Source organism: Somniosus microcephalus, chromosome 10 (assembly GCF_052327205.1).
Source record: "Somniosus microcephalus isolate GS21.2 chromosome 10, FLI_Smic_1.0, whole genome shotgun sequence".
Lineage (NCBI taxonomy): Eukaryota > Metazoa > Chordata > Chondrichthyes > Squaliformes > Somniosidae > Somniosus > Somniosus microcephalus.
The window spans coordinates 119811775-119836603 of NC_140996.1; the positions used below are offsets into that span (position 1 = coordinate 119811775).

General features: G+C 43.5%; 1 protein-coding gene across 3 annotated transcripts in view; it reads left to right on the plus strand.

Moving 5' to 3' along the window:
• The window catches only part of LOC147111661 (sestrin-3-like), a 119007-nt gene that overhangs the window by 88672 nt on the left and 5506 nt on the right, over window positions 1–24829 (plus strand). For all 3 annotated transcript variants that reach the window (XM_085998754.1, XM_085998756.1, XM_085998755.1), the window contains 3 exons: window positions 837–984; window positions 17164–17282; window positions 19297–19487. In XM_085998754.1, the coding sequence (XP_085854880.1) occupies window positions 837–984; window positions 17164–17282; window positions 19297–19487 (458 nt within the window). The remainder of the gene's footprint in view (window positions 1–836; window positions 985–17163; window positions 17283–19296; window positions 19488–24829) is intronic.

Sequence of the window (24829 nt, forward strand, 5' to 3'; positions counted from 1 at the left end):
TAACACTCGCCAGACTGTTTTTAATCACATAGAATATGTTCTGGCTCTATCCTTCTCTCCCAAGTGTGGAAATCTCTTCCTCATTGGCCTCCCTGTTGAAATGTGCACACTTATTCCAAAGAAACTTCCTGCTGCTATAGTTTAGGGCCTTTGGCAGACATGATTCAATTTCTATACTAGAGCCTTCATCTGTAGTTATTGGTCACTGGTCAGCTGTATTGAACATTGGTCTTTTCAGAAGTGATATTTCTTCTGGTAGAAATTAGAGCAATCTTGGAAATATGCATTTGAATCATACTTTACCATAAGTTTTCAGGGCTGGAGAGGTCATTTGGCAGGCACAGTAGCCTACAAGAAGAAAAGTCTTTGGATCTTTGACTAGTACTGCATGCTTTATTTTATTTTCACCCTGACTCTGAAAGGAAGCTAGACTAGTAAGAGTCAGGCAAGAGTTAAGTGCAAAGTGTGACAACAGGGAAAGAAAACTGACACTTTCCTGGATGGAAATGCCACACTAATCCTCTGGTAATCTGTGCATGATCCCTTGGGTCATGGGTGTGTTTTTTACCAAGCCAGTACTTCCCATCAATTTGTATTGTATTTCTGAAGATTATTCCCTTTTTTTTATATTTGTGCATTTTTTTTTTAGAATGTTGCATAAACATTCATAACTCTCCCTACAGGAGGTATCACAAGAATTTAATTCTGCAGCTTCTTAAGCAAAAATCTCAATAGGTAAAGTAATTTAAGCATTTGGTATCTTAATCTTGGCCACAATGCTGTCTTGACCGTTATCCATAATGGCTCTAAAATATGATATGTTTATGGTTTTGTAGACTTCAGACTCGGTCAGTGAGTTGGAAGCTCTTATGGAGAGAATGAAGAGACTTCAGGAGGAGAATGAAGAGGAAGAAACTTCACAAGAAGAGATGGCAACGCGTTTTGAAAAAGAGAAAAAAGAAAGCCTTTTGGTAGGCTCTGGAGGTAATTCAATCTTTATTTGCAATCTCATGTTTCATAATTTTTAGTGAGGTTTGCAATTCTGCCTCCCAATGATCTTGCCACTATTGATCAAGGCTGTTTTCAGGGTATACATCAGACAAATTACTCCATAGAACTGTTGTACATGTTTCCACCTTGCACCTCCCACCAGTCAATCGGACTTTGATCCTCAACAATAGTTTGCATCCAGCTACTGGGTCAACTGCTTGTCATTAAGTGATCGGGATCTGTCAATTAAATGACCATCTTAATGGGGAATTCAAATTTTATACGTACTCCCGTGGAGGACTATAGTTCCCATATTGAAGTTGTGTAGCTTGTGGTGGTCACCAATAGTATGCCCAGCATTGGGCTGATGAGCATTAGCCTGAGCACCTTAAGGTAATAATGATGAATTTGTGAAGTGTGTACACTTTGGAAAACATGTACAGTATGCTATTGCAATTTTTCCCAAATTTTAAAGGGTTTTTATTTAAAATTTGCAAATTGTACACATTGCAGACCAGATTTATCACAATGCCATTTTAAATTTTAAGAGAAGTGGCTCTTGTCTTGCAATTGTGTAATCAAAGAATCCTACAGTACAGAGGGAGGCTATTCAGCCATTGTGCCTGTGCTGGCTCTTTGAAAGAGCTATCAAGTTAGTCCCACTCCCCTGCTCTTTCCACATAGCCTTGCAATTTTTTCCTTTTTTTTAAGTATATATCCAATTCCCTTTTTGAAAGTTATTATTGAATCTGCTTCCATTACCCTTTCAGGCAGTGCATTCCAGATCATAACCAGTTGCTACATTAAAAAAAACTTCCCTTCTCCACTCTGGCTTTTTTGCCAATTATCTTAAATCGTGTCATCTGGTTACTGACCATCCTGCCAGTGGAAACCAGTCTATCAAAATTGTACATAAATATTAAATGTGCAGATAAAGCAACAAGTGGCCTCAACAAGTGGCCTTAACAACAGATAGTATGGTTGTAATAATTTAATCGTGAAAACAAAATGACAGCAGCTAAATGGCTCCAAGCAGTGACGTTAAGGTCAGTTGCAGTCACCAGTGAAGTAATCCTTTCCAGATGAGGCTGTACACAACCAAACTATTTTTCAGCCCAGTGGAAATCATCAGGTTACAAATTAAGCCAGTTTCATATTTACTTAGTAACACTGATGCTTGGTTACAGCAGTTATCAGTCATCATTGCAGATTGATTTGTGGATGTGGCCTCCTCCATATTGACTTGCACAGTTTCATCATTTAGTTAAACCAAATGCACAATGTGTGCAGAGAGTGACTCTTGTTTAAAACCTTACAATGTAGTATATTTAGGCCAACAGACTATGAACTCATGAATCTTGAGTTAAATACAAAGCTATGGCCTTCTAGTAACTTGAGTTTAATCAATGTGTTGCTGAGCCAAATAGACCAAGACAATCCTAGGTTTGAGCTCTGATTTTGTCTCAAAATAGCTGACCTCAGGGGTGGGGGGGGGGGCGCAGCTACAGTTGGTCTTGGTTCCTGGGTTAGGAGGCAGAAAAATTAACCAACTGCTGGAATTTCATGTCTATGTCTGATGACGGGATGTGATTCAACTGTAATGTCTTCAGTCAAAAAGCATTCAGATGCTTGCTATTGAGGCTAAGATATGGATAATAACCACTTGGGTAAGGTCATAGATAGTGACCTTGTGGAATCAAAACCTGGCAAGTAGTCCGTGCCTCAGGAGAGATGGGGAGAAAATAAAATATGTTGTGTTCATGCCTTACAAGCAGGATAGAATGGAAAAACCATCTCTCTCCAGCACCTTTGCATTGGATTAGTCTGCTAACTGACAAATCAAAGCTGGTCATGCATTCCTAACACACTGTTCAGAGAGCCAGCCTTGTGCTTGAAGCCTCTTCAGAGCTGACCCAATCTAAAACATTTTGTTTTCATTTGAGTTTTTTTGGATTTATAAATGCAACATTTTAAAATAAAATGTGCTGTTGACTTTAATTAAAAAAAACTTAAAAAAAACTAGGAGGACAAAACAAATGAGCGAGACATGTTTCATTATGTTCAGTCTTCCGATAGGGGTTTGTCTTTATACTGCTTAGAGAGGCCCTAGGTGCTGTTTGTTCCAATAGGGCTTATTTTTTTAGAAACAAGGGGACTACAGTCAGAACAATAATGATGTGTATCTTGTGTCCTGAAGCAGAGCAACCCCTCCAATTTAGCAATTAATCCAATGCTAGAAGCATTAGGGGAAAAATGTTAGAATTACAGCTGTGGGGAAATTAAATGCGAATAGCTCTGAGGCATAGTTCTGTTTTGAATTGGGCCAGTAGAGTTGCCCTGGGTATGAGCCCACTGCAACAAGAACAAATACCACTACAAGTCCCGTTTCTCTACCCCCCCCCCCCCCCCCCCCAAAAAAAAAAAGTGCATCACTAATGCAAAATAAGTGCAGAAAAGTAAATTATTTGGTTCTTGTCATCAGTGAGGCAGATGCAGTGCCCACTGGTTGTAGAAGGTTTTGAGTAAACTGGTGGACGTCACGTGAACATGCTCCAAAGCCACTTGGCCAAGCATGAGGGCTCTCAACATGGCAAGCTGCCAGAGCAACCCTTCCTGTCTTCAAATTGTGAGGCAGAATCTTGGTTAAAGGAATATAAGGGCTTCCGAAAGGATGGAATGGATGGAGCTCTTTGTTAATGGAGGCAACTATTCTGGGAAGAGATATTTGTCTATGGTGTAGAGCTGAAGCAACTTGAGTGCAGTTGGATTAAGCTATTGGTCCAACATTTTAGTACTTGCTAATAGGCTTCTTGACCTGGAGTCCTATCAGGATGAGGCATTCTGGCCATCATTTTATAAGGGAACTTCATTTCCTAGATACCCAGTGGTCTCTTAGTGGTCAACCAAGTATTGAGAGGGGTAAGGTTGAAATATTCATAGATGGCTATGAACCAAATGCTGGAAAATGGGATTAGAAAAGACAGGGCTTGATGGCCGGCACGGACACGATGGGCCGAAGGGCCTGTTTCTGTGCTGCATAACTCTGACTCTGTTAAAAATGTATGTTTCCTTGCAGCACGTTACAGAAGATACTGGGGGACATCATCACTAAAAATTGAGTCTAGTATGTGACCCTGATATGTTAAAGGACCTCTGTGGGGAAACACCTGGCCAGCAATGACCATAACATCATTAGATTTAACTTGATCAGCCAAGTTAATACAGTTGAAAATGTAATGCTTGAGGACTTGAGTTTGATTGGCTGGGGGATGCTACTAGCTGAGGATAACTTCAGTATGGATGGAAAAACTGGAGTACTTTTAAAACTCTTCCTATGCACATGTGTCCCTAGGGTCAAAAGAAGGACACATGGTAAAACAAAACCAGAATGGTAATGGCTGAAGGAAAATTAAACTAAACTAAAGTGTAAATATTTTACCAAGTACAAGATAAATAACTAACTGTAGACTGATTAGTTACTGAATGAAGTTGAGGGGACCAAAATATGCTATCTGATTGGCCAAAAGAATGATGGAAAAGAGGATAGTTGATGGATGTGGCAGTGATGGCAAGGCCATTTTTTAGCTATGTTAGGAGTTGAGAGCCATCATGGACTGTATAGGGCCATTGAGGGATCCTGCAAGGCTAATTTGGGTGGAATATCAAGATATGGGATGTTTTCAATGATTTAATTTACATTGGTCTTCACTACTGAAGTTGATGCTGAGTTACCAGCGCTATTGCAAAGAGGTGATGCTAAGATTGAATGTGTAGAAGTGGCTGTGGAAATTGTACTCGCTAGAATTGGAGTTCTTGAAGTGTCTTACCTCCTGACTTCCCAAAGCCTTTCCACCATCTACAAGGCACAAGTCAGGAGTGTGATGGAATACTCTCCACTCCCCTGGATGAGTGCAGCTCCAACAACACAAGAAGCTTGACACCATCCAGGACAAAGCAGCCTGCTTGATTGGCACCCCATCCATCACCTTAAATATTCACTCCCTGCACCAACAGCATACCGTGGCTGCAGTGTGTACCATCTACAAGATGCACGGCAGCAACTCGGCAAGGCTTCTTCGGCAGCACTTCCCAAAGCTGCGACCTCGGCAGCACTTCCCAAAGCTGCGACCTCTTCCGCCTAGAAAGACAAGGGCAGCAGCCGCATGGGAACACAGTCACCTGCAAGTCACGCACCATCCTAACTTGGAAATATATCGCCGTTCCTTCATTGTCGCTGGGTCAAAATTCTGGGACTCCCTCCCTAACAGCACTGTGGGAGTACCTTCACCACATGGACTGCAGCGGTTCAAGAAGGCAACGCATCACTACCTTCTCGAGGGCAATTAGGGATGGGCAATAAATGCTGGCCTTGCCAGCGACACCCACATCCCAGGAATGAATAAAAAAATCAGGCAGCTGTGACTGAAGATATTCGCCCTAGGGTGCTGAAAGAAATGGGGGCTATATTATACAAATCACTGGCCCATTTATTTAACATCTTGTTGAGGTCTGGGATTGTTCCCATGGACTTTAGAGGGCCATGTGGTACTAGTGAAGCTGCATTGTATTACAGTATCTAGAAAGAGTAGATGATATTGGGGAATCTCCACATGGTTTCTGAAAAAGGAACTCCTGTCTCGCCAACTTTTTTTTTTTTTTTTTTAAAAGAGGTTACAAAGTTGTGAATGATGGATAGGAATGTGGGAACAGGAATAGGCCATTAGCCCCTCGAGTCTGCTCTGCCATTCAGTGAGATCATGGCTGATCTGCGGCCTAACTCCATATACCCACTTTTGGCCCATATATCCCTTAATACCTTTGGTTAACGGAAAGCTATCAATCTCTGATTTAAAATTAACAATTGATCTAGCATCAATTGCTGTTTGCAGAAGAGTTCCAAACTTCTACCTCCCTTTGTGTAGAAGTGTTTCCTAATGCCACTCCTGAAAGGTCTGGCTCTAATTTTTTAAACTGTGCCCCCTAGTCCTAGAATCCCCACCCAATGGAAATAGTTTCTCTCTATCTACCCTATCTGTTCCCCTTAATATCTTAAACTTCGATCAGATCACCCCTTAAACTTCTAAATTCCAGGGATTACAACCCTAATTTGTGTAATCTCTCCTCGTAACTTAACCATTGGAGTCCGAGTATCATTCTGGTAAACCTACGCTGCACTCCCTCCAAGGCCAATATATCCTTCCTAAGGTGTGGTGCCCAGAACTGCTCACAGTGCTCCAGGTGTGGTCTAACCAGGGCTTTGTATAGCTGCAGCATAACTTCTACCCTCTTGTACTCTAGTCCTCTAGATATAAAGGCCAGCATTCCATTAGCCTGTTTGATTATTTTCTGTACCTGTTCATGACATTTTAATGATCTATGTACCTGGACCCCCCAAGTCTCTTTGGACTGCCACTGTTTTTAGCTTTTCACCATTTAGAAAGTAGCCTGTTATATTGATTTTAGGTAAAGTGTATAACCTCACATTTGCCTACATTGAAATCCATTTGCCACAGTTTTGCCCATTCACTTAATCAGTTGATAGCCCTTTGTAATTTTATGCTGCCACCTATCTTTGTGTCATTGGCAAATTTGGATATATGAATTTCTATGCCATCATCTAAGTCAATAATAAATATGGTGAATAGTTGAGGCCCCAACACCGATCCTTGCAAGACACCACTAGTCACCCCCTGCCAATTTGAGTACCTGCCTGTCTCCTGCTGCTCAGCCAATTTCCTAATTGTATTGTTTATCTTGATTTTCAAATACTCTTTGAAAAGTATGGCACAAAAGATAGCTAAGTAAGTTTGCCTTGCAAGATTAATGAGCAAATTTTAGGTTGACTAGTGAATTGGTTGCATTTGCATAAACAGTAGTCTTTAATGACAGCAGCTCTGCATGCAGTCTGGTTAATAGTGGAATCCTCCAAGGATCTATGGCCTAGAAATTAAATATCAGTAAAATCTGCCGGTGCCACTGGGGGCTGGTGTTAACTGCCACTGGAAATGGTGGCGCTGGCAGGACTGGTAAGTTGGCTCTGATGGCTAATTAACATTAGCCCAGCACTAAACTTGCTGTGTAATGACATTCTGGTGGCATTCGTCCCAGCAGGGTGCCCCAATGTAGTGTGGTCGTAGCGTCATTGCAGCAAGAACAGCCTGCTCTGAAAGCAAGGCTGTCGTTTCAGAAAGCAGTTTGGTCTCTTAAAGGAGAACTGCCTTCTGAAATGAAAAATAAAAATCATGTAAAAATATGCAGTTTTTAGCGCTTACAGCTCAACTACCTTCTGAAAAATAATTAAGTTAAAAAGAATTCCCAAATGGGAGTCTTCAGCTCTTAAATCTGAATTGCCTTCCGCACCAAAAATGGTGGTACAAATGGCTCAGCAAGCCAGGGAAGGGGCAGCCAGGGTCTCGCACGCAGCACTCCAGCTTTGTGCAGGGGGTCAGCACTGCAAGAGAGGTCCTCTACCCACAGGAGCCAAGAGGCCTTCCAGAAAGAACGATGTGGGACCACTTCACTGAGGCTGTCGCTGCCAGCAGTGTCTCTCTTTTTTCCCGCCCCCCCCCCCCCCCCCAAAACTAAATGACCTGGCTCCAGTGCCCAAAGAAGCTTCATGACCTCAGACCAGTGGTCAAGGCCAGTGAATGCAACTTCAAAAGCCGTCTCCCACCAATTGCACCACTATTCTCACTTACTTAATGCATGACTTTTTCTCCCCCCCCCCCCCCCCCCCCCCCCCCCCCCACCCACCCACCCACCCAATCACTCATCTACCAACAATCTGTACCAAACATGAGGCACACCTCCCATTCCTAGCTTCAGCTCACCCCCATGCTGGCCATTCTTGGCAGGGACATGGCTGAGTCCTTGGCCAGCGGCGGGACTGAAAGAATGCAAGATGCTGGTATCCTCATGTCATCCTGCTTCTTGCATGTACCGCTTGCTTGCCCCACCCTCCCCTCACCAAAACTCCACCCTTGTGCCTTCCTCATTTCACCACCCAAGGAATGTAGCCTGCCCAGCCAGTGGTTGATCAAGAGGAGGGAGGGGAGAGTGAAGAAGAAACAACACCCTCACTCGATTTCATACTCTCAGTTCCTCAAGGTCGACCAGCAACTCCATTTACAGTGTCCCCTCACTGAAAGTAAGTAGCCTTCCACCAGCCATGCTGCAACCACTGGAGTAACACTGCATGACATCAGTGGCATAGGCAAAGGCGCACACAGACAGTCACAAACAGAATACATAAGAGTGATCAGTTGATTTCTTGATATATTGGATGGATAGATGTATAAAGTTGTATTGGGAAGTTTGTTTTGTGGTGCCTCTTTTTCAGCATTGTGGCCAAGAGGATTCTGTGGTCAGTAACGGGGAAACATTTTAAACTTCGGAGAGGAAGAGGTCGCGCACGAGTTCTGCTGCACAGGACTTGAATGAAGACCTCGATGGGGTGGCCTTCAGAAAAACGCTGATTGGTTTGCACAATTAAATGCTTGGTGCATTAGCAGGCCTGCCAGAAAACCTGAATGCAGTGTTAAGCATGGAGTCCAGCTCCAGCCTGGCACAGGGCTTTGGGCAGAGCTTGGAGCCCATCCTTTCCAGCATGGAAGGGCTGGGCAGATCCACTAGCTCACTTGTGGACCCAACCACTATGCCATGTCTGGTGGCCAAAGACTACGCTTCCATTGTTGCACAAGCAGAAGCCACCCAACGTCTGAGTGATGCAATGGAAGCTCAGGCTGAAGTCATGCAAGCAGACCTTATCCATCATGGCTGGGTTTACCAGTGTTGAAAGGGGCTTGCAAGATGTCGCAGCAGTCTGTACTCCAGCAGATTACTAGGATTACTGAGGGGCTGCCCCTGAGGAGTGCCAATGGATCCATGGAAGACTAGCTTTCTGTCCTCTCAGGATGACCGCATTCATCCTCCCATAACGGCCACCCTGCCAGTGCCCTTGCTGTTTCCAGCCAGCTCGCCCAGACTGCTGCTGCCACCCATGCCAAGGTGGTGCAGTCTGAAGCTGGGCCTACTAGGCCTAGAGCTCCTTGGGGTCGTCCTGCAAAGCCATCTGCAGTCTCCCCGGCTCTGGTGGATTGGGAACTTAAGACCGCCCTGGATAATCTGAAAGCGGCCCATGTCACCCATCCGATAGTAGTCTTATAACCTCATTTTCAGTCACCCTATTCCTACTTATTCTGTTATTGTTATGGTCATTTGGAGACAACTTGCAAAGAACTCTCAATTTTATAATTTATGAAATGTATTTGTAATTACTGTTTACTGCTTATTTACAAACCAAATGAAAACATTTAATTAAACAAAAATAGCACCATACACATACACCAAACTGAATATCCTGTTTTGGTGGTGGGGGAGCGATTTAAAGTCATGTTGGGCCCCCTCCTTTCCATCCCCGCCCCCATCCCCTCACTCGCCACTCTGATGCACTCTATCTGAAATGGGCCATGAACAGTGATGTGACGCGAGTTGATCCTCGTCAAGCTCGTGATCCACAGGTGCTGAGTGCCCACCTTCCGCCCTGTCACCTGCTTGTGCATAGGGGTGGGGGGGAGGGCCAACCGCCCGCTTACTGGGAATATCACAGCGGTGCACCAACCGTTGGACTCTGTGGCGCTGTCCCACCAGCTCCTGTTTGTACCAATTCATAGTTACACGTAAACGTGCGTCACTGTCATTTGACACCAGTTGCAGCTGAGAAGTACGAGTAGGATATTTGTTTTGCAGAGTTTGTAAATGTGCACTTGATTCTTCTGCCTTCGGGTACATTGATAAACAGTTTGGTTTCTATGGCAACACGGCTTTTTCAACGACTTGAAAGTGACGCTGCTGTGGTTGGCCATCCGGCCTGGCAATCATATTGCATAAGTGTCATTGACAGTTTGACTATAACGATGGCATTGGTAACCTGCCCAGAGTGCGAGAGGTGGTACCTGGCCGTTGCAGTAGCCACAGGGTGACACAGCTGTGGGGGTCATGTTCATCTGCCGCTTGGTCTGGTGCCGTATGTCGCTCTGTTATTCCTTCTGTCGCATCTTCCTGCTGGGCTCCAGGAACCACACCCCTAGCCTGTGAGCCCTGACCAGCGCAGTGAGGGGGCAGAAAGAGAGGGAGTAGGTGGTGTCACAGGTCCAGCCCACAGGTCCACTGGGAATTCTCCCAACATCCAGACGGCCCAATCCGCCTCTGCCCCCACGGAAAGTCAGCAGTCTTCCACCAGCCACTGGAGTAGCACCACATAGGAGCACTAGGATAGGCAAAGGCACACACAAGACAGTCACAAAGAAAATGTACAAGTGTGAGTAGTTGAATTTTTGATGTAATATTGGGTGCATAGATAGATAAAGTTTGATTAGCATGTTTGCTTTGTGATGGCTTTTATTTCAGCATTGTGGTCAAGGTGACCCTGTGATGGTCAGTAACAAGAGGGAAAGTAGGGTGTGGGACTAATGTTGAATGGGGAATTGGAGTTGTGTACTGCAGGCAGATGATTTGATCCTGGATATCCTGGCCAGAAAGGGGCTGTCTAGATTTCTTCCTCCTTCCTTCTCCTGAGCTGGTGGCTGTATCCCTGGTGGCAAGGACTGTGCCCTTATGGCCAGGTTGTGGGGGATACAGCAGACCACGATGAATTGGTACACACGCTCCAGTGAGTACTGTAGGGCTCCTCCAGAGCAGTCCAGGCAGCGGAAGCATTGTTTGAGTGCCAATGGTCTGCTCCTATGATGTTTCATGTGGCAGCATGGCTCTTGTACGCAAGCTGCCTACATGTGGTTGGGTTGTGGAGCAGAGTCAAGAGCCTGGTTGTCAAGGGATAGCCTTTGCTGCCCAGTAGTCACCATCTGGTTTACCTTGGCTCAAAGACTGAGGGAACAGCGGACTGGCGCAGAATAAAAGCATCATGACTGCTGCCAAGATACTGGGCATTCACCATCATGATGCACTGAGCATGGTTGCACACCAACTGCACATTCACCCAATACTCTTTGCGTTTCCCTGCATCTTAGCATTTAGATATGGTGCCAGCAAAGCCACATGCGTGCAGTCCATGGCGCCCTGCACCATGGGGGAAGTCCGCTATCCTGACAAAGCCACGTGCAGGCTCCGTCTGCTTCTCTCTGGTCAGAGAGAAGACAATGAAGTCTCCTGTCCTGGCATAGTGTGTCTGTCACCTCTCATGCAGCAGTGGATGGTGAACTGGGAGACGTTAGATGTCACCTGCTCCAGCCTAGAAGGATCCAGACATGAAGAAATTCACCTTCACAGCCACTGGCAGCGCTGTCCTTGCCCTGTGGTGAGGCTGCAGGTCTGATTGCAAGAGGTGGCAGAGTTCTGTGAGCATCTCCTTCGTAAAGCGCAGACGCCTCGGACACTGCTCCTGGCTCATGTTGTGGTAAGGGAATTGCTCTCCGAAGACCCTAGGTGGGTAAGGCCTCCTGCTGAGAGCCCTTCTCCCTCTCCTCCTCTGCCCTCTACGAGCAGCTTGTCATCTTCTTTGCTGCCTCTGCTCCATCTCCGTCATGCTGCAGGCCAAGGGGATGACAACTAGAGCACCCATGACTGGGAGCAAGTGGTTTGACCAGAAACCTTGAAGTCAGAAGCAAGGCCTCTCCACATGCATTACCACTCTGTCACCTCACCAACTTTAAATAACTCGATAGCTCCAGATAGTTCCACAAACTTAGAGCCAGTAAAAATCAAAAAGCAAGTTACATGAAAGTTGCTGATGATTCCTTTAAATATTACTGATTAGGGGGTCCTTCCTGCTGCTGAATGCATGTGCAAGGTTGAGAGGGCATTGGCTTCAGCAATGGCGATGAAAATGGCAGCGCTGGTGTCAAATCTGTGTTGCACGCTGACTGACGACACAATCTGCCTGCTTGCTATACTTCTAGCGCATAGTCCTAATGACTGCCCTACCGCCCTCACTTAAGTGTGCACACGCTACTCTGACGCCATTTCCGCCCCAATTCGGTGTTTGGGCGCTATGCATCTTAATCTCCTCACCATAGACAGGAAACTGTGCTATCCGGCACTGACGGGACCAAGCTGTTGCCGTTCCCTCAAAACTGCCGGACACTCCAGCGCTAATGTTGAAAGATACGGAAGCTTTTGAGCTCCGTATCTGTCAACAAACCCTGTTGCAACAGCTTCTAAACAGTCCAAGTGTCTCTAGCGTCTCTAGCTTAGCAACAGCTTCAGCAGACCTTGCAGAGCTTGACTGTTGAGGAAAAAAGCAACGAGAAGGAAAAAAACCTAAACGGCTCCTGATTTTTGCCGGTGGCTCGAGCATTACGGACAGTTAGCCTCCGGATAACACACAGTTTCCTGTAGGTAGAAAACCAGCAGTCACCCTCCATATTGCTTCAGGATTTTCTTTCAAGTTATCTGAAGGCCTTTTGTGAAGGGATTCTGGGACTTGTATCTAGTTCTACCATATCTGACATGGCCTCCAGTTCAGAACACTACGTTCTAGAGAATCTTTTCAATGCCAGATCCCCCTGAATTGGCAGCCAATTTTGTGCAAGTTGGTAACTAGAAAGGGGCATATTCCTGTGTTTTTTCTCCAATGTCTTTAATGTGGCACAAATAATTCCAGTAGTAAACTGATTACTGTAACATTGCAAATATTCCATACAAGTACTCTAGATTTTTAAAAGTTACATTTATTTTCCGTTTTAGCCTACGGTTGTACTGAAGATAACTGCTGATGTGTAAATTGGTTTTACAGTACAAGTTGATGTTTCATTTACCTTATTTTTTTAGTTGAAGTAAGGTTATTTTTCCTCACTTTGTTTCCAGTGTCTATTTTCCTCTCTATGCCAGTCTTTCAAACCCAGTTAATATGTCGATTGATGAGGGGAGATTTTCAAATTGCTGTTGGGATGTAAAACTGGCATTATGGATCAGCTGTCTGTTATAGAAACCATCCAATTTTCATCTCCATTGGAAAAGAAAATAGGGCAGTTTCTGTAACTAGTGGATAATCTGCAATACCAGTCACGAGTTGAAAATCTACTCCATGGTCTTTAGCATTGACGGGTCATTATCCTGAGTTTTTGGAATGGTCAGACAAATGTTCTCTATCTGATGGTTCCTGCTGCCATTAACATATCCATATGGAGTGAGTCTTGACATATACAAGTTACAGCAGAGAAATAGTTTCTTCCACTTCAATATTGCAGTTGCATCCATGTTCAATGTACATTTGGAAAATATAGTTGGATGCTACGTGCTAAACTGATCAATTAAAAGAATGGGTTGGACTCCCTTCATATGTTGCATGTATCACTTGTGTGTCGTGTACATGGAGACTTGTCTGTTTTCCTGCCAAATTAATGTGGTCAGTTATCTGATATTTCCCATGTCCAATAAACAGCATTTTTCACTAATTTCTCCCATTCTGCATATGCAATACTATCTTTGCATAGCAATCAGCATTTCTGCATGATGCGTTTTTGACATTAATACGGTATAATTTTAGTTAACAATTTGGAAAAGGGTTATTTAAACATAGAAGATAGGAGCAGGAGTAGGCCAATTTGGCCCCTCGAGCCTGCTTCGCCATTCAATGCGATCATGGCTGATCATCCAAATTCAGTACCCGGTCCCTGCTTTCTCCCCATACCCCTTGATCCCTTTAGCCTTGAGAAATATATCCAACTCCTTCTTGAATATATTTAATGAATTGGCCTCTACTGCCTTCTGTGGTAGAGAATTCCACTGGTTCACCACTCTCTGGGTGAAGAAATTCCTCCTCATTTCTGTCCTAAATGGCCTACCCCTTAGACTGTGACCCCTTGGTTCTGGACTCCCTGACCATCGGGAACATTCTTCCTGCATCTAGTCTGTCCAGTCCTGTCAGAATTTTATAAGTTTCAATGAGATCCCCTCTCATTCATCTAAACTCCAGAGAGTACAAGCCCAATCTCTCCTCATATGTTATTCCTGCCATCCCAGGTATCAGCCTGGTGAATTTTTGCTGAACTCCTTCCATGGCAAGAACATCCTTCCTCAGATAAGGCGACCAAAACTGCACACAATACTCAAGATGTGGTCTCACCAAGGCCCTGTACAACTGCAGCAAGACATCCTTGTTCCTGTACTCAAACCCCCTCACTACGAAGGCCAACATACCATTTGCTGCCTTAACAGCCTGCTACACCTGCATGCTTACCTTCAGCGACTGGTGCACAAGGACACCCAGGCCTCGTTGCACTTCCCCTTCTCCCAATCTATTGCCATTCAGATAATAATCTGCCTTCCTGTTTTTGCTACCAAAGTGGATAACCTCGCATTTATCCACGTTATATTGCATCTGCCATGCTTCTGCCCAATCACCCAACCTGTCCAAATCATCCTGGAGTTTCTCGGCATCCTCCTCACAGCACACACGCCCACCCAGCTTTGTGTTGTCTGCAAGTTTGGAGATATTACATCTAGTTCCCTTGTCTAGATCATTAATATATATTGTGAATAGCTGGGGTCCAAGGACTGATCCCTGCGGTACCCCACTAGTCACTGCCTGCCACTCGGAAAAAGACCCGTTTATTCCAACTCTTTGCTTCCTGTCTGCCAACCAGTTCTCTATCCAAGTCAGTACCTTGCCCCCAATCCCATGTGCCTTAACTTTACACGCTAATCTCTTATGCGGGACCTTATCGAAAGCCTTCTGAAAGTCCAAATACACCACATCCACTGGTTCTCCCTTATCTATTTTACCAGTTACATCCTCAAAAAATTCCAGTAGATTAGTCAAGCACGATTTACCCTTTGTAAATCCATGTTGACTTTGTCTGATCCTGTCACTGTTTTCCAAGTGCTCTATTACATCTTTTATGTTGGGCTCTAGCATTTTCTCCACTACCGATGTCAGGCTTACCGGTCTGTAATTCCCTGTTTTCTCTCTACCACCTTTTTGAATAGTGGGGTAACATTAGCTACCCTCCAATCCATGGGTACTGTTCCAGATTCCATTGAATGTTGGAAGATGATCAGCAATGCATCTAATATTTCTAGGGCCACTTCCTTAAGTACCCTAGGATGTAGATTATCAGGCCCTGGGGAGTTATAGGTCTTCAATCCCGTCAAGTTCCCTAACACCATTTCCCTACAAATACTGATTTCTTTCAGTTCCTCCCTATGTTCCCCGACATCTCTGGGAGGTTATTTGTGTCCTCCTTTGTGAAGACAGAACCAAAATATGTATTTAATTGGTCTGCCATTTCTTTGTTCCCCATTATAAATTCCCCTGATTCTGACTGCAAGGGACCTATGCTTGACTTCACCAATCTTTTTCTCTTCACATATCTATAAAAGCTTTTACAGTCAGTTTTTATGTTCCCTGCAAGCTTACACTCATTCTATTTTCCCCTTAATTAATCCCTTTGTCCTCCTTTTGTTGAATCCTAAACTGCTCCCAATCCTCAGGTTTACTGCTTTTTCTGGCCAATTTATATGTCCTCTCCTTGGATCTTATGCTATCCCTAATTTCCCTTGTTAGCCACAGTTGAGTCACCTTTTTTGTTTTATTTTTATGCCAAACTGGGATGAACAAATTCTGTAGTTCATCCATGCGGTCTTTGAATGTTTGCCATTGCCTATCCACCGTCAACCCTTTGCGTGCCATTCCCCAATCAATCCTACCCAACTCGCACCTCAGACCATCGTAGTTTCCTTCGTTTAAATTCAGGACCCTAGTCTCTGAGTCAACAACTTCATTCTCCATCTTAATGAAGAATTCTATCATATTATGATCGCTCTGATCCAAGGGGCCTCGTACAAGAAGATTGTTAATTAATCCTTTCTCGTTACATAATACCCAGTCTAAGATGGCCTGATCTCTGGTTGGTTCCTTGACATATTGGTCCAGGAAACCATCCCGTAAACACTCCAGGAATTCCTCCTCCACAGTACAGTATTGTTACTAATTTGGTTAGCCCAATCTATATGTAGATTAAAGTCACCCATGATGACTGCTGTGCCCTTATTGCACGCTTCTCTAATTTCCCTTTTAATGCCATCCCCCAACCTCCGCATTACTGTTTGGAGGTCTATATACCACTCCCACTAACGTTTTCTGCCCCTTGGTATTTCTCAGTTCTACCCATACAGATTCCACATCAGAGCTAATATCCTTCCTTACAATTGTTAATCCCTTCTTTAACCAGCAATGCTACCCCACCTCCCTTTTCCTTTTTGCCTATCTTTCCTGAATATTGAATACCCCTGGATGTTGAGTTTACTTCAGCTCTTGGGCATAAAACAATGCCTGGTTTGAATGTGACTTAGAAGACTCAACCAGATAAAGTGAGGTGTTAGCTACCTTGACGTTCACATGTTTAAATATTGTGAGGTGGCATTAAGGCAAATAGGATGCTCGATAATGTAGCTAAATCACATCTGCAGAGATTATGCTAAAGCTGTACCATGTGCTGGTCAGGTTGCAACTGCAGTACTGTATACAACTGTGGTCACCATGTCATAAGGAGCCCTTCATCCCTGAAGGCAATGCAGAGGGAGGCTGATCCGTAGTGTCAGATAGAAAACGTAAGAGAAATAACAATAAGTTAGGACCCTTCAACCTCAAAAGATACATAACCAAATAAAGAAAGTAAACCTGAAACAGGACTTTAATGTACAATAAAGTAAGAGGCAAATTTAGGGCTGATATCAGGAAGTATTTCTTTAGAGAATGGAACTGATTTCCAGGAAGTGTAGTTGAGGCCAGGGCAAAGATTTAATTTAAGAAACTGCTCCCATTGGAAGAGTGTAGGGCTGTTATTGTAGAAGGATTAGATAAAATGAGCTGAAATTCTGAGCCTATTTTGTGATGACTATTCTGGATCTACAGCATTACTATTAGTTACTTGGCTCTGAATGCCTTTTTAAAATTACTTCAGGGTTGAAATGTGCAAAAAGTTGGTATAAATGCTGCTCAGATGTACCTTAACACATGGATTATTAATAACCACATGGTAAGTTGACCAAGTTACTGAAAGTCAGGGAATCTTCCCCCCCCCCCCCCCCCCCCCAAAATATTCAACAAAACCTTCCAGTTTTGCTTTTGTTTTGTTTTCTTTACCATAGGAAGAGGCTGAATGTATCCTTCATGCTTACATTACTTATGCATTGAACTTAATGACCCAACAGCTTACGAAGATGAGTTGATTCCAACCTCTTCCACGTCCCGCTATGTAGATGACCCAAGTTTTAGGTATAAAGATTTTGCCCGACGAGGAGAAGATAACCTTCCTACATTCAGAGCACAGGTAATTTATCTCCGATTTGTGTAGGATGAGATTTGGGAACAATAAAAATGGATTTCTTAAACACTTGAAACAATAGATGCAATTTAATCATAATATCTGATTATATGTAGGAATGAAGCTGCCAGGGTCATTTTTACTTTAAGTGAATAGATGCTCAACATTCAGATTGGGTTTCCACTGAAGGTGCTTTTTTTTTTTATTTACGATTTTCAAATGTGTAAGAGTTTTTTTTTTAACAGCTCGACAGAATAATGATTATTAATCGGAGGCATCAGTGTTCAACATTACGCACTATCCTGGAGCGCACACCTCAACATTTTGAGCTATTCAAGAATGAATACCAGAAATTCAAAATACTGTAACATGGTAATTCATGCTCACCTGTTATGAAAAACAAAGAATAGAACAGGACCAATAGGGAGTAGAGTGAAAGTAATTGTAAATGCATCCATGCAATGTTACAAATAGCAGAACTATCCCAAATGTAACTGCTGGCATTCAGTCATGGCCTACAAATGACCACATCAGGAGTCCAGAGAGAGGCCATCATTTATGCAATGAATAATGAACCATTGCAGAATCAGGAAAAAGGAATCACAATTTGATGGGTGCTGAGCCTAGGGTTGCGCCCCGCAATGTAGAAGAACTTTTGATGTGGATATACTGTCATCCACCCCCAACCACCTTGTCAGCCCAACAGTAATGCTTCTGATTTTGATCAAAGGGAACCTGGCCAGCTTGCCACCAACAGTACTCCAGAATTGGAGGTCAGTGGTTGTCCTGCTTCAGTAAGTGAGTGAACATATGTTTAGCTTTGGCAATCTGCCACAGCATTTGGATCCAGTCCAAGTATGATGGTAACTCCATCTGCTACCATGTCATTGGTTTATTCACAGAAATCACAGAAACCCCACAGTGCAGATAGAGGCCATTTCGGCCCATCGAGCCTGCACCGACACATATCCCACCCTATCCCCGTAACCCCACGTATTTAATCCCCCTAACATTAAAGGTCAATTTATCATAGCCAATCAACCTAACCCGCACATCTTTGGACTGTGGGAGGAAACCGGAGCACCCGGAGGAAACCCACGCAAACACGGGGAGAATGTGCAAACTCCACACAGACCGTCGCCCGAGGCCGGATTTGAACCCGGGTCCCTGGCGCTGTGAGGCAACAGTGCTAACCACTATGCCACCGTGCTTATTGCAGTGCAAAGCATAGAGTATTAGTCTATTAAATGACTCCAATGGGATTGACTGGGAAGTCGTAAGGGTTGAGGGAGAAGTGTTTGACAGTTGAGCTCCAAGTGATGGATTAAACTTGCTTAACAAATTTATCCATCATTCAGAGCTCAACTGAGGCTTAATGTGCAGATCACCATACGTGGAAAAGTGGTTATCTGTAGGCACTTGAGGGGAATAAACTTGCAGGGCTACGGGGATAGAGCAGGGGAATGGGACTGACTGGATTGCTCTACAGAGAGCTGGCACGGACTCAATGGGACGAATGGCCTCCTGTGCCTCTGACTCTAGCAGCACATCATCCACACTCTCTGCCCAGTTGACTGTCCAAAACTCCATATGTATTCAGATTCACTACTAAGAATTCATCAGCAGGGCAAACAGGAGGGCAGGTTGTATCTCCCATCAGGTGCCTTGTGTAAGCCTGAAATTGGGAGTGTTCTGTTGAGACATTATACTGCTGTGTCTAAATGTATATAATTATTGTTCAATAAGAATTAGAACACAATATTAAAGCTAATGAACTATTAGAGCGGTGAATTTCATTACATTTTTAAAAATCTGATTTTTAAAGTTTCCAATGCCAGATAGCAGGAATAGAATTAATATTAGAAGTCTTTGGTTGGCCATTGAACTCTCTGTATAACCATACATTCTGCCTTTTTTTTTTCAACCCTGCTGCCTTGACTAACAAAATGGTCTGTGTTGCTGTCTCTCCATCTTCTTCTCCATATGTATCTCTTGGATATCTATCCCCACCTTTCTGCAGGACTACTCCTGGGAGGACCATGGTTTTTCTCTAGTTAACCGACTTTATTCTGATATTGGCCAACTGCTGGATGAAAAGTTTCGCATGGTCCGTAACCTGACCTACAACACTATGGCTATACATGAAGATGTGGATACGACCACGTTAAGAAGAGCTATATGGAACTACGTTCATTGCATGTTTGGTATAAGGTAGGGCTTCATATCTGGAAAATGAAGTGCTGCATCTTCAAAAAAAATTGCATTTGATATGAAACTTTTAAACAACCTTTTTGCAGGTTTGCAAGCACAAAGTTTGGGTGAACTTTGAATAGTTGTAAAACAAGTGAGACTAACTCTTAATTGAGCATTTTATAAAAAATAAATTGCAATTAGAGACTGAGTTTTATTACTTCATTAGTAGACCCAACAGAAGCATGGTACCAACAAAGTTGGTGGGTAAAAAGTGTTATAGAAATACTTGGAAGTTATAACATGGAAACCGACCATCCAGCGCATGTTGGCATTTACCTACCATGTGAGCAAATAGTCCTAACCAAATTTATCCCCCCTTCCCATATCCCTTCACATCCTTTTCCTACAGTCATCTACCATCTAATCTTGAATGTTGATGTACTTTCTGCCTCCGCCACTAGCCCTGGAAGTGAACTCTCAACTCTAAAGAAGTTTCCCATGCCCTCTGTTCTAAATCTCTTGCATTTAGTCTTGTATCTTGTCCCTCAAACACTGGTAACTGTCTGCTTCTAGCTACCCTGCACCATCCTTTCAAAATTTTAAACACTTCCATCACCCCATATTATGTATTGTTATAAGGAAAAAGCCCCAATTTTTCAAATCTGTCTTCATAATTGTATTTCCTCATACCAGGCAGCATCCTAGTGAATTTGCATTATACCTTCTATAATTCCTCAATATCCTTCCTATATTATTGAGCTCAAAACGGCATATGATGCTCTGACGTCTTTCTAGGGTTTTTTGTAGGCTTATCATTATCTGTTGGCTTTCATAGTCTATATCTCTTGTGATAAAATCTAGACTCTCATTAGCACTTTTAATGGCCATAGCAACCAGAGTTGCTGTCTTTAATGTTCTTTGAATCTGTATCCCCAAATCCCTCTTCTCTTTCACAGCCTTACTTCCATTTAGTGTATAATTAATACTTTTTGTTTTACCAAAACTCATCACCTCACACTTAGTAAATTCCATCTGCCACTTTTTAGCCCATTCTCCCATTTTATCAATATCCCTTTGCAGCTTCTTTTGGCCTTCTAAAGAAATAATTATACCTCCTATTTTGGTATCAAAGCAGGAATAGGCCATACGGCCCCTCGAGCCTGCTCCACCATTCAGTAGGATCATGGCTGATCATCGACCTCAACTCCACTTTCCCGCCCGATCTCCATATCCCTTGATTCCCCTAGAGTCTAAAAATCTATCTCTCCGCCTTGAATATACTCAGACTCTGCATTCACAGCCCTCTGGCACAAAGAATTCCAAAGATTCACAACCCTCTGAGTGAAGAAATTCCTCCTCATCTCGGTCTTAAATGGCCGACCCCTTATCCTGAGACTATGCCCCCTAATTCTAGACACTCCAGCCAGGGGAAACAACCTCTCTGCATCTACCCTGTCAATCCCCTTCAGAATCTTGTATGTTTCAATGAGATCACCTCTCATCCTTCTAAACTCCAGAGAGTATAGGCCCATTCTACACAATCTCTCATCACAGAACAGCCCTCTCATCCCAGGAATCAATCTAGTGAACCTCTGTTGCACCGCCTCCAAAGCAAGTATATCCTTCCTTACATAAGGAGACCAAAACTGTGCACAATACTCCAGGTGTGGTCTCACCAAGGCCCTGTACAATTGTAGCAAGACTTCCTTACTCTTATACTCCAACCCCCTTGCAATAAAGGCCAACTTGCCATTTGCCTTCCTTAGTGCTTGCTGTACCTGCATGCTAGCTTTGTTTCTTGCACAAGGACACCAAATCTCTCAACACCAACATTTGAAAGGTTCTCGCCATTTATAAAAAAAAAAAAAAAAAAATCATCTACAAATTTCAGTGCCACTCCTTTTAGGCCTATATCCAAATCATTGATGTACACAGTGAACAGAAGTGGCCACAGACTGAACCCTGTGGGACACCACTACCCACTTCCAACTATTGTGGAAAAAATGCCCTTGGCTCCTACTCTGATTGATTAGTTCCTTCTAATCAATTTTCAATCTAGTTTGCTATCCTTCCTTTATTCTTATGTAGTAATCTCCCATGTGGTACCTTGTTAAAGGCTGTCCTAAATTCTATGTACAATGCATCCATTGCATTTATCGATCTACCATGCCTGTTACCTCAAAGAACGATATAAATATATAAATAAGGTTTGTCAAGCACGTTTGTCCCTTTTAAAATCTCTGCTGGCTCAAGTCATAATAATGGCACAGGAGGCCACCATTCAGCCCATTAAGTCCATGCTGGCTCTCTAGAGCAATCCAGTCAGTCCCATTCCCCTGCTCTATCCCTGTAGCCCTGCAAGTTTATTTCCCTCAAGTGCCTATCCAGTCTCCCCTTGAAAACATTGAATGTTTCTGCTTCCACCACTTCCGTCGGCAGCAAGTTCCAGGTCCTCGCCACTCGCTGCATAAAGTTTTTCCTCACATCCCCCCTGTATCTCTTGCCCAAAACCTTAAATCTGTGTCCCCTAGTTCTTGTACCAACAACTAGTGGGAACAGCCTTTCCCTGTCTAGCCTATCCTAACCCGTTGTAATCTTGTACACCTCTATCAAATCACCCCTGAACCTCCTTTGCTCTAATGAAAACAAATCCAGCTTCTCCAACCTTTCCTTGTAACTAAGACCACCCATCTCCAGAACCATTCTGGTAAATCTCCTCTGCACCCTCTCAAGGGCCTTCACATCCTTCCTAAAGTGTGGTGACCAGAACTGGACGCAATACTCCAGTTATGGCCTAGCCAGTGCTTTATAAATGTTCAGCATAACTTCTCTACTTTTGTACTCAATACCTCTACTTATGATGCTCAAGATCCCATATGCTTTGCTAACACTCTCAGCATGTCCTTCAGGGACCTATGCACATTAACTCCCAGGTCCCTCTGTCCCTGCACACTCTTTAAAACTGTGCTATTAAATGTATATTGCCTCTCCTTGCTCCTTCTGCCAAAATGCATCATCTCGCACTTTTCTCTGTATTAAATTCCATCTGCCACTTGTCTGCCCATTCTGCTGGTCTTTCTATGTCCCATCACTTTGCCACACCCCCCAAGTTTGGTGTCATGTGCAAATTTAGAAATTCTACTCGGTATTCCAATATCCAGGTCAGTTTTATATATCAAAAAGCAGTGGCCCCGCCACTGTCAACCATCCTCCAGTCTGAAACAGCCATTTACTACAACTCGCTGTTTTCTGTCCTTAAGCCAATTCCTTATCGAAGCTGCCACTGACCCACCTATTCCAGGAGCCTCAATTCTGTTAACCAGCTTTCTATGTGGCACTTTGTCAAATGCCTTCCGAAAATCCATGTAGACAACATCCATTGAATTTTTTGATGAAGTAACGGGGAGGATTGATGAAGGAAATGCAATTAGATTAGTCAAACACGATCTGCCTTTTACAAATCCATGTCGGCTCTCCTTTAATTAGCTTAAACCTCTCCAAGTGCCTGTTAATTTTTTCCTTGATTATTGTTTCTAAAACTTACTCACCACTGATGTTAAACTGACTGGCTTGTAGTTACTGGGATTGTCCTTGCACCCTTTTTGAACAATGGTGTCACATTTGCCATTTTCCAAACCTCGGGCAACTCCCCCGCATCTAGGGAAGATTGGAAAATTATGGCAAGCCCTTCCGCTATCTCCTCCCCCAATTCCCTTAGCAACCTGAGATGCAAGCCATCTGGACCAGGTGCCTTATCCACTCTAAGCATACCCAGCCTTTCTAGTATGTCCTATCTATCAGTTTTCACCCCTTCCATTGCTTCTACCTTTTCCACTTCTACCAATATTTTGTCAGCATCCACCTTCTAGTAAACACCGATACAAAGTACTCATTCAGTATTCTAGCCGTGCCCAGCACCTCTAAGCATGTATCATCACCTTTGTCCCCAATAGGCACCACCCCACCTCTTACTACCAGCTTACTGTTTACATGCCAGTAGAAGAATTTTGGGTTCACTTTTATGTTAACTGCCATTCTACACTCATTCTCTTTGCCAATCTTATTTTCATCGTCACTTCCCCTCGCAACTTATTGTATTTAGTCTGGTTCTCACTTGAAGAATTCACCTGACATGCATCATATGCACTCTTTTTTTTGTTTCATCTTCTCTATCTCCCTTGTCATCCAAGGAGTCCTTGCTTTGGTTCCCTTCCCCTTCCCTTTTGTTGGAATGTACCTAGCCTGTATTTGGAATATCCCCTCCTTAAAGATCACCCATTTTCTGTTGCAGTTTTTCCTGTCAGTCTTTGGTTTCATTTTACCCTGGCTAGATCCTTTCGCATCCCATTGAAGTTAGCCCTATTCCAGTTTAGAAGTTCCACTCTAGATTGTTCCTTGCTCCTCTCCATTGCTGATCTAATTCTTTTGGGTACGAGTGATCATCGTATCATGTGTTCTCTGACAGACATTTGGTCGACCTGGCCCACCTCATTCCCCAGCACCAGATCCAACAATGCCTCCTTCCTAGTTGGGCCAAGAACATACTGGTCAAGGAAATTCTCCTGAACACATTTCAGAAATTCCTCCCCCTCCTTTCCCTTTACCCTAGCATAATCCCAATCGATATTTGGGTAATTAAAGTCCCCCAATATCACCACTCTATAGCTTTTGCATATCTCTGCGATTTCCCTGCAGATTTGCTACTTTACCTCCCCCTCACTATTTGAATGCCTATAGAATACCCCCAATAGCGTGATCATACCCTTCAAATGGATTCTGTCCTTGTCCCCTCAAGAACATCCTCTCTTTCCAACACTACAATGTCTTCCTTAATCAGCATGGCCACACCACCTCCCTTTTTTTCCGTCCCTATCTTCCCTACTTCTAACTATTTGCCCTTTACCTAGATGTGTGATAAGATGTGCTTAATGCCTTCTAAAATAGGCTAGTGCAGAAGGAGTTGTCATTACACAGAAGTGATGTTTCCAAAATTTGACATTTAACCTTGACTTTTGAAGAAAATGGTTCATTTTAATTCTAATGTAAAAACTTCTAATTTGGCCTTCAGTTGTTGAGAGTTGATCTAACTAATTTTAAGAAAGCAAGATGGCAACAAACCATTTGCTCCAAATGTTTTCTGAAATTTCATTGGCTTGTTTTCTGCTCTTTCTATTGGTCTGTTCAGTTGGATGTGGCTGACATTAGCAAGGCTGCATTTATTGCCCATCCCTAATTGGCCAGAAAATGTGGTGATTGCCATGTTGAACCACTGTAGTCCTTGTGCTAATGGTGCTCCCATGATTTTGTTTCTGGTTTTGAAATTCTGTTACTCTTGATTGGCGTGTGATTTGCCACAAGTG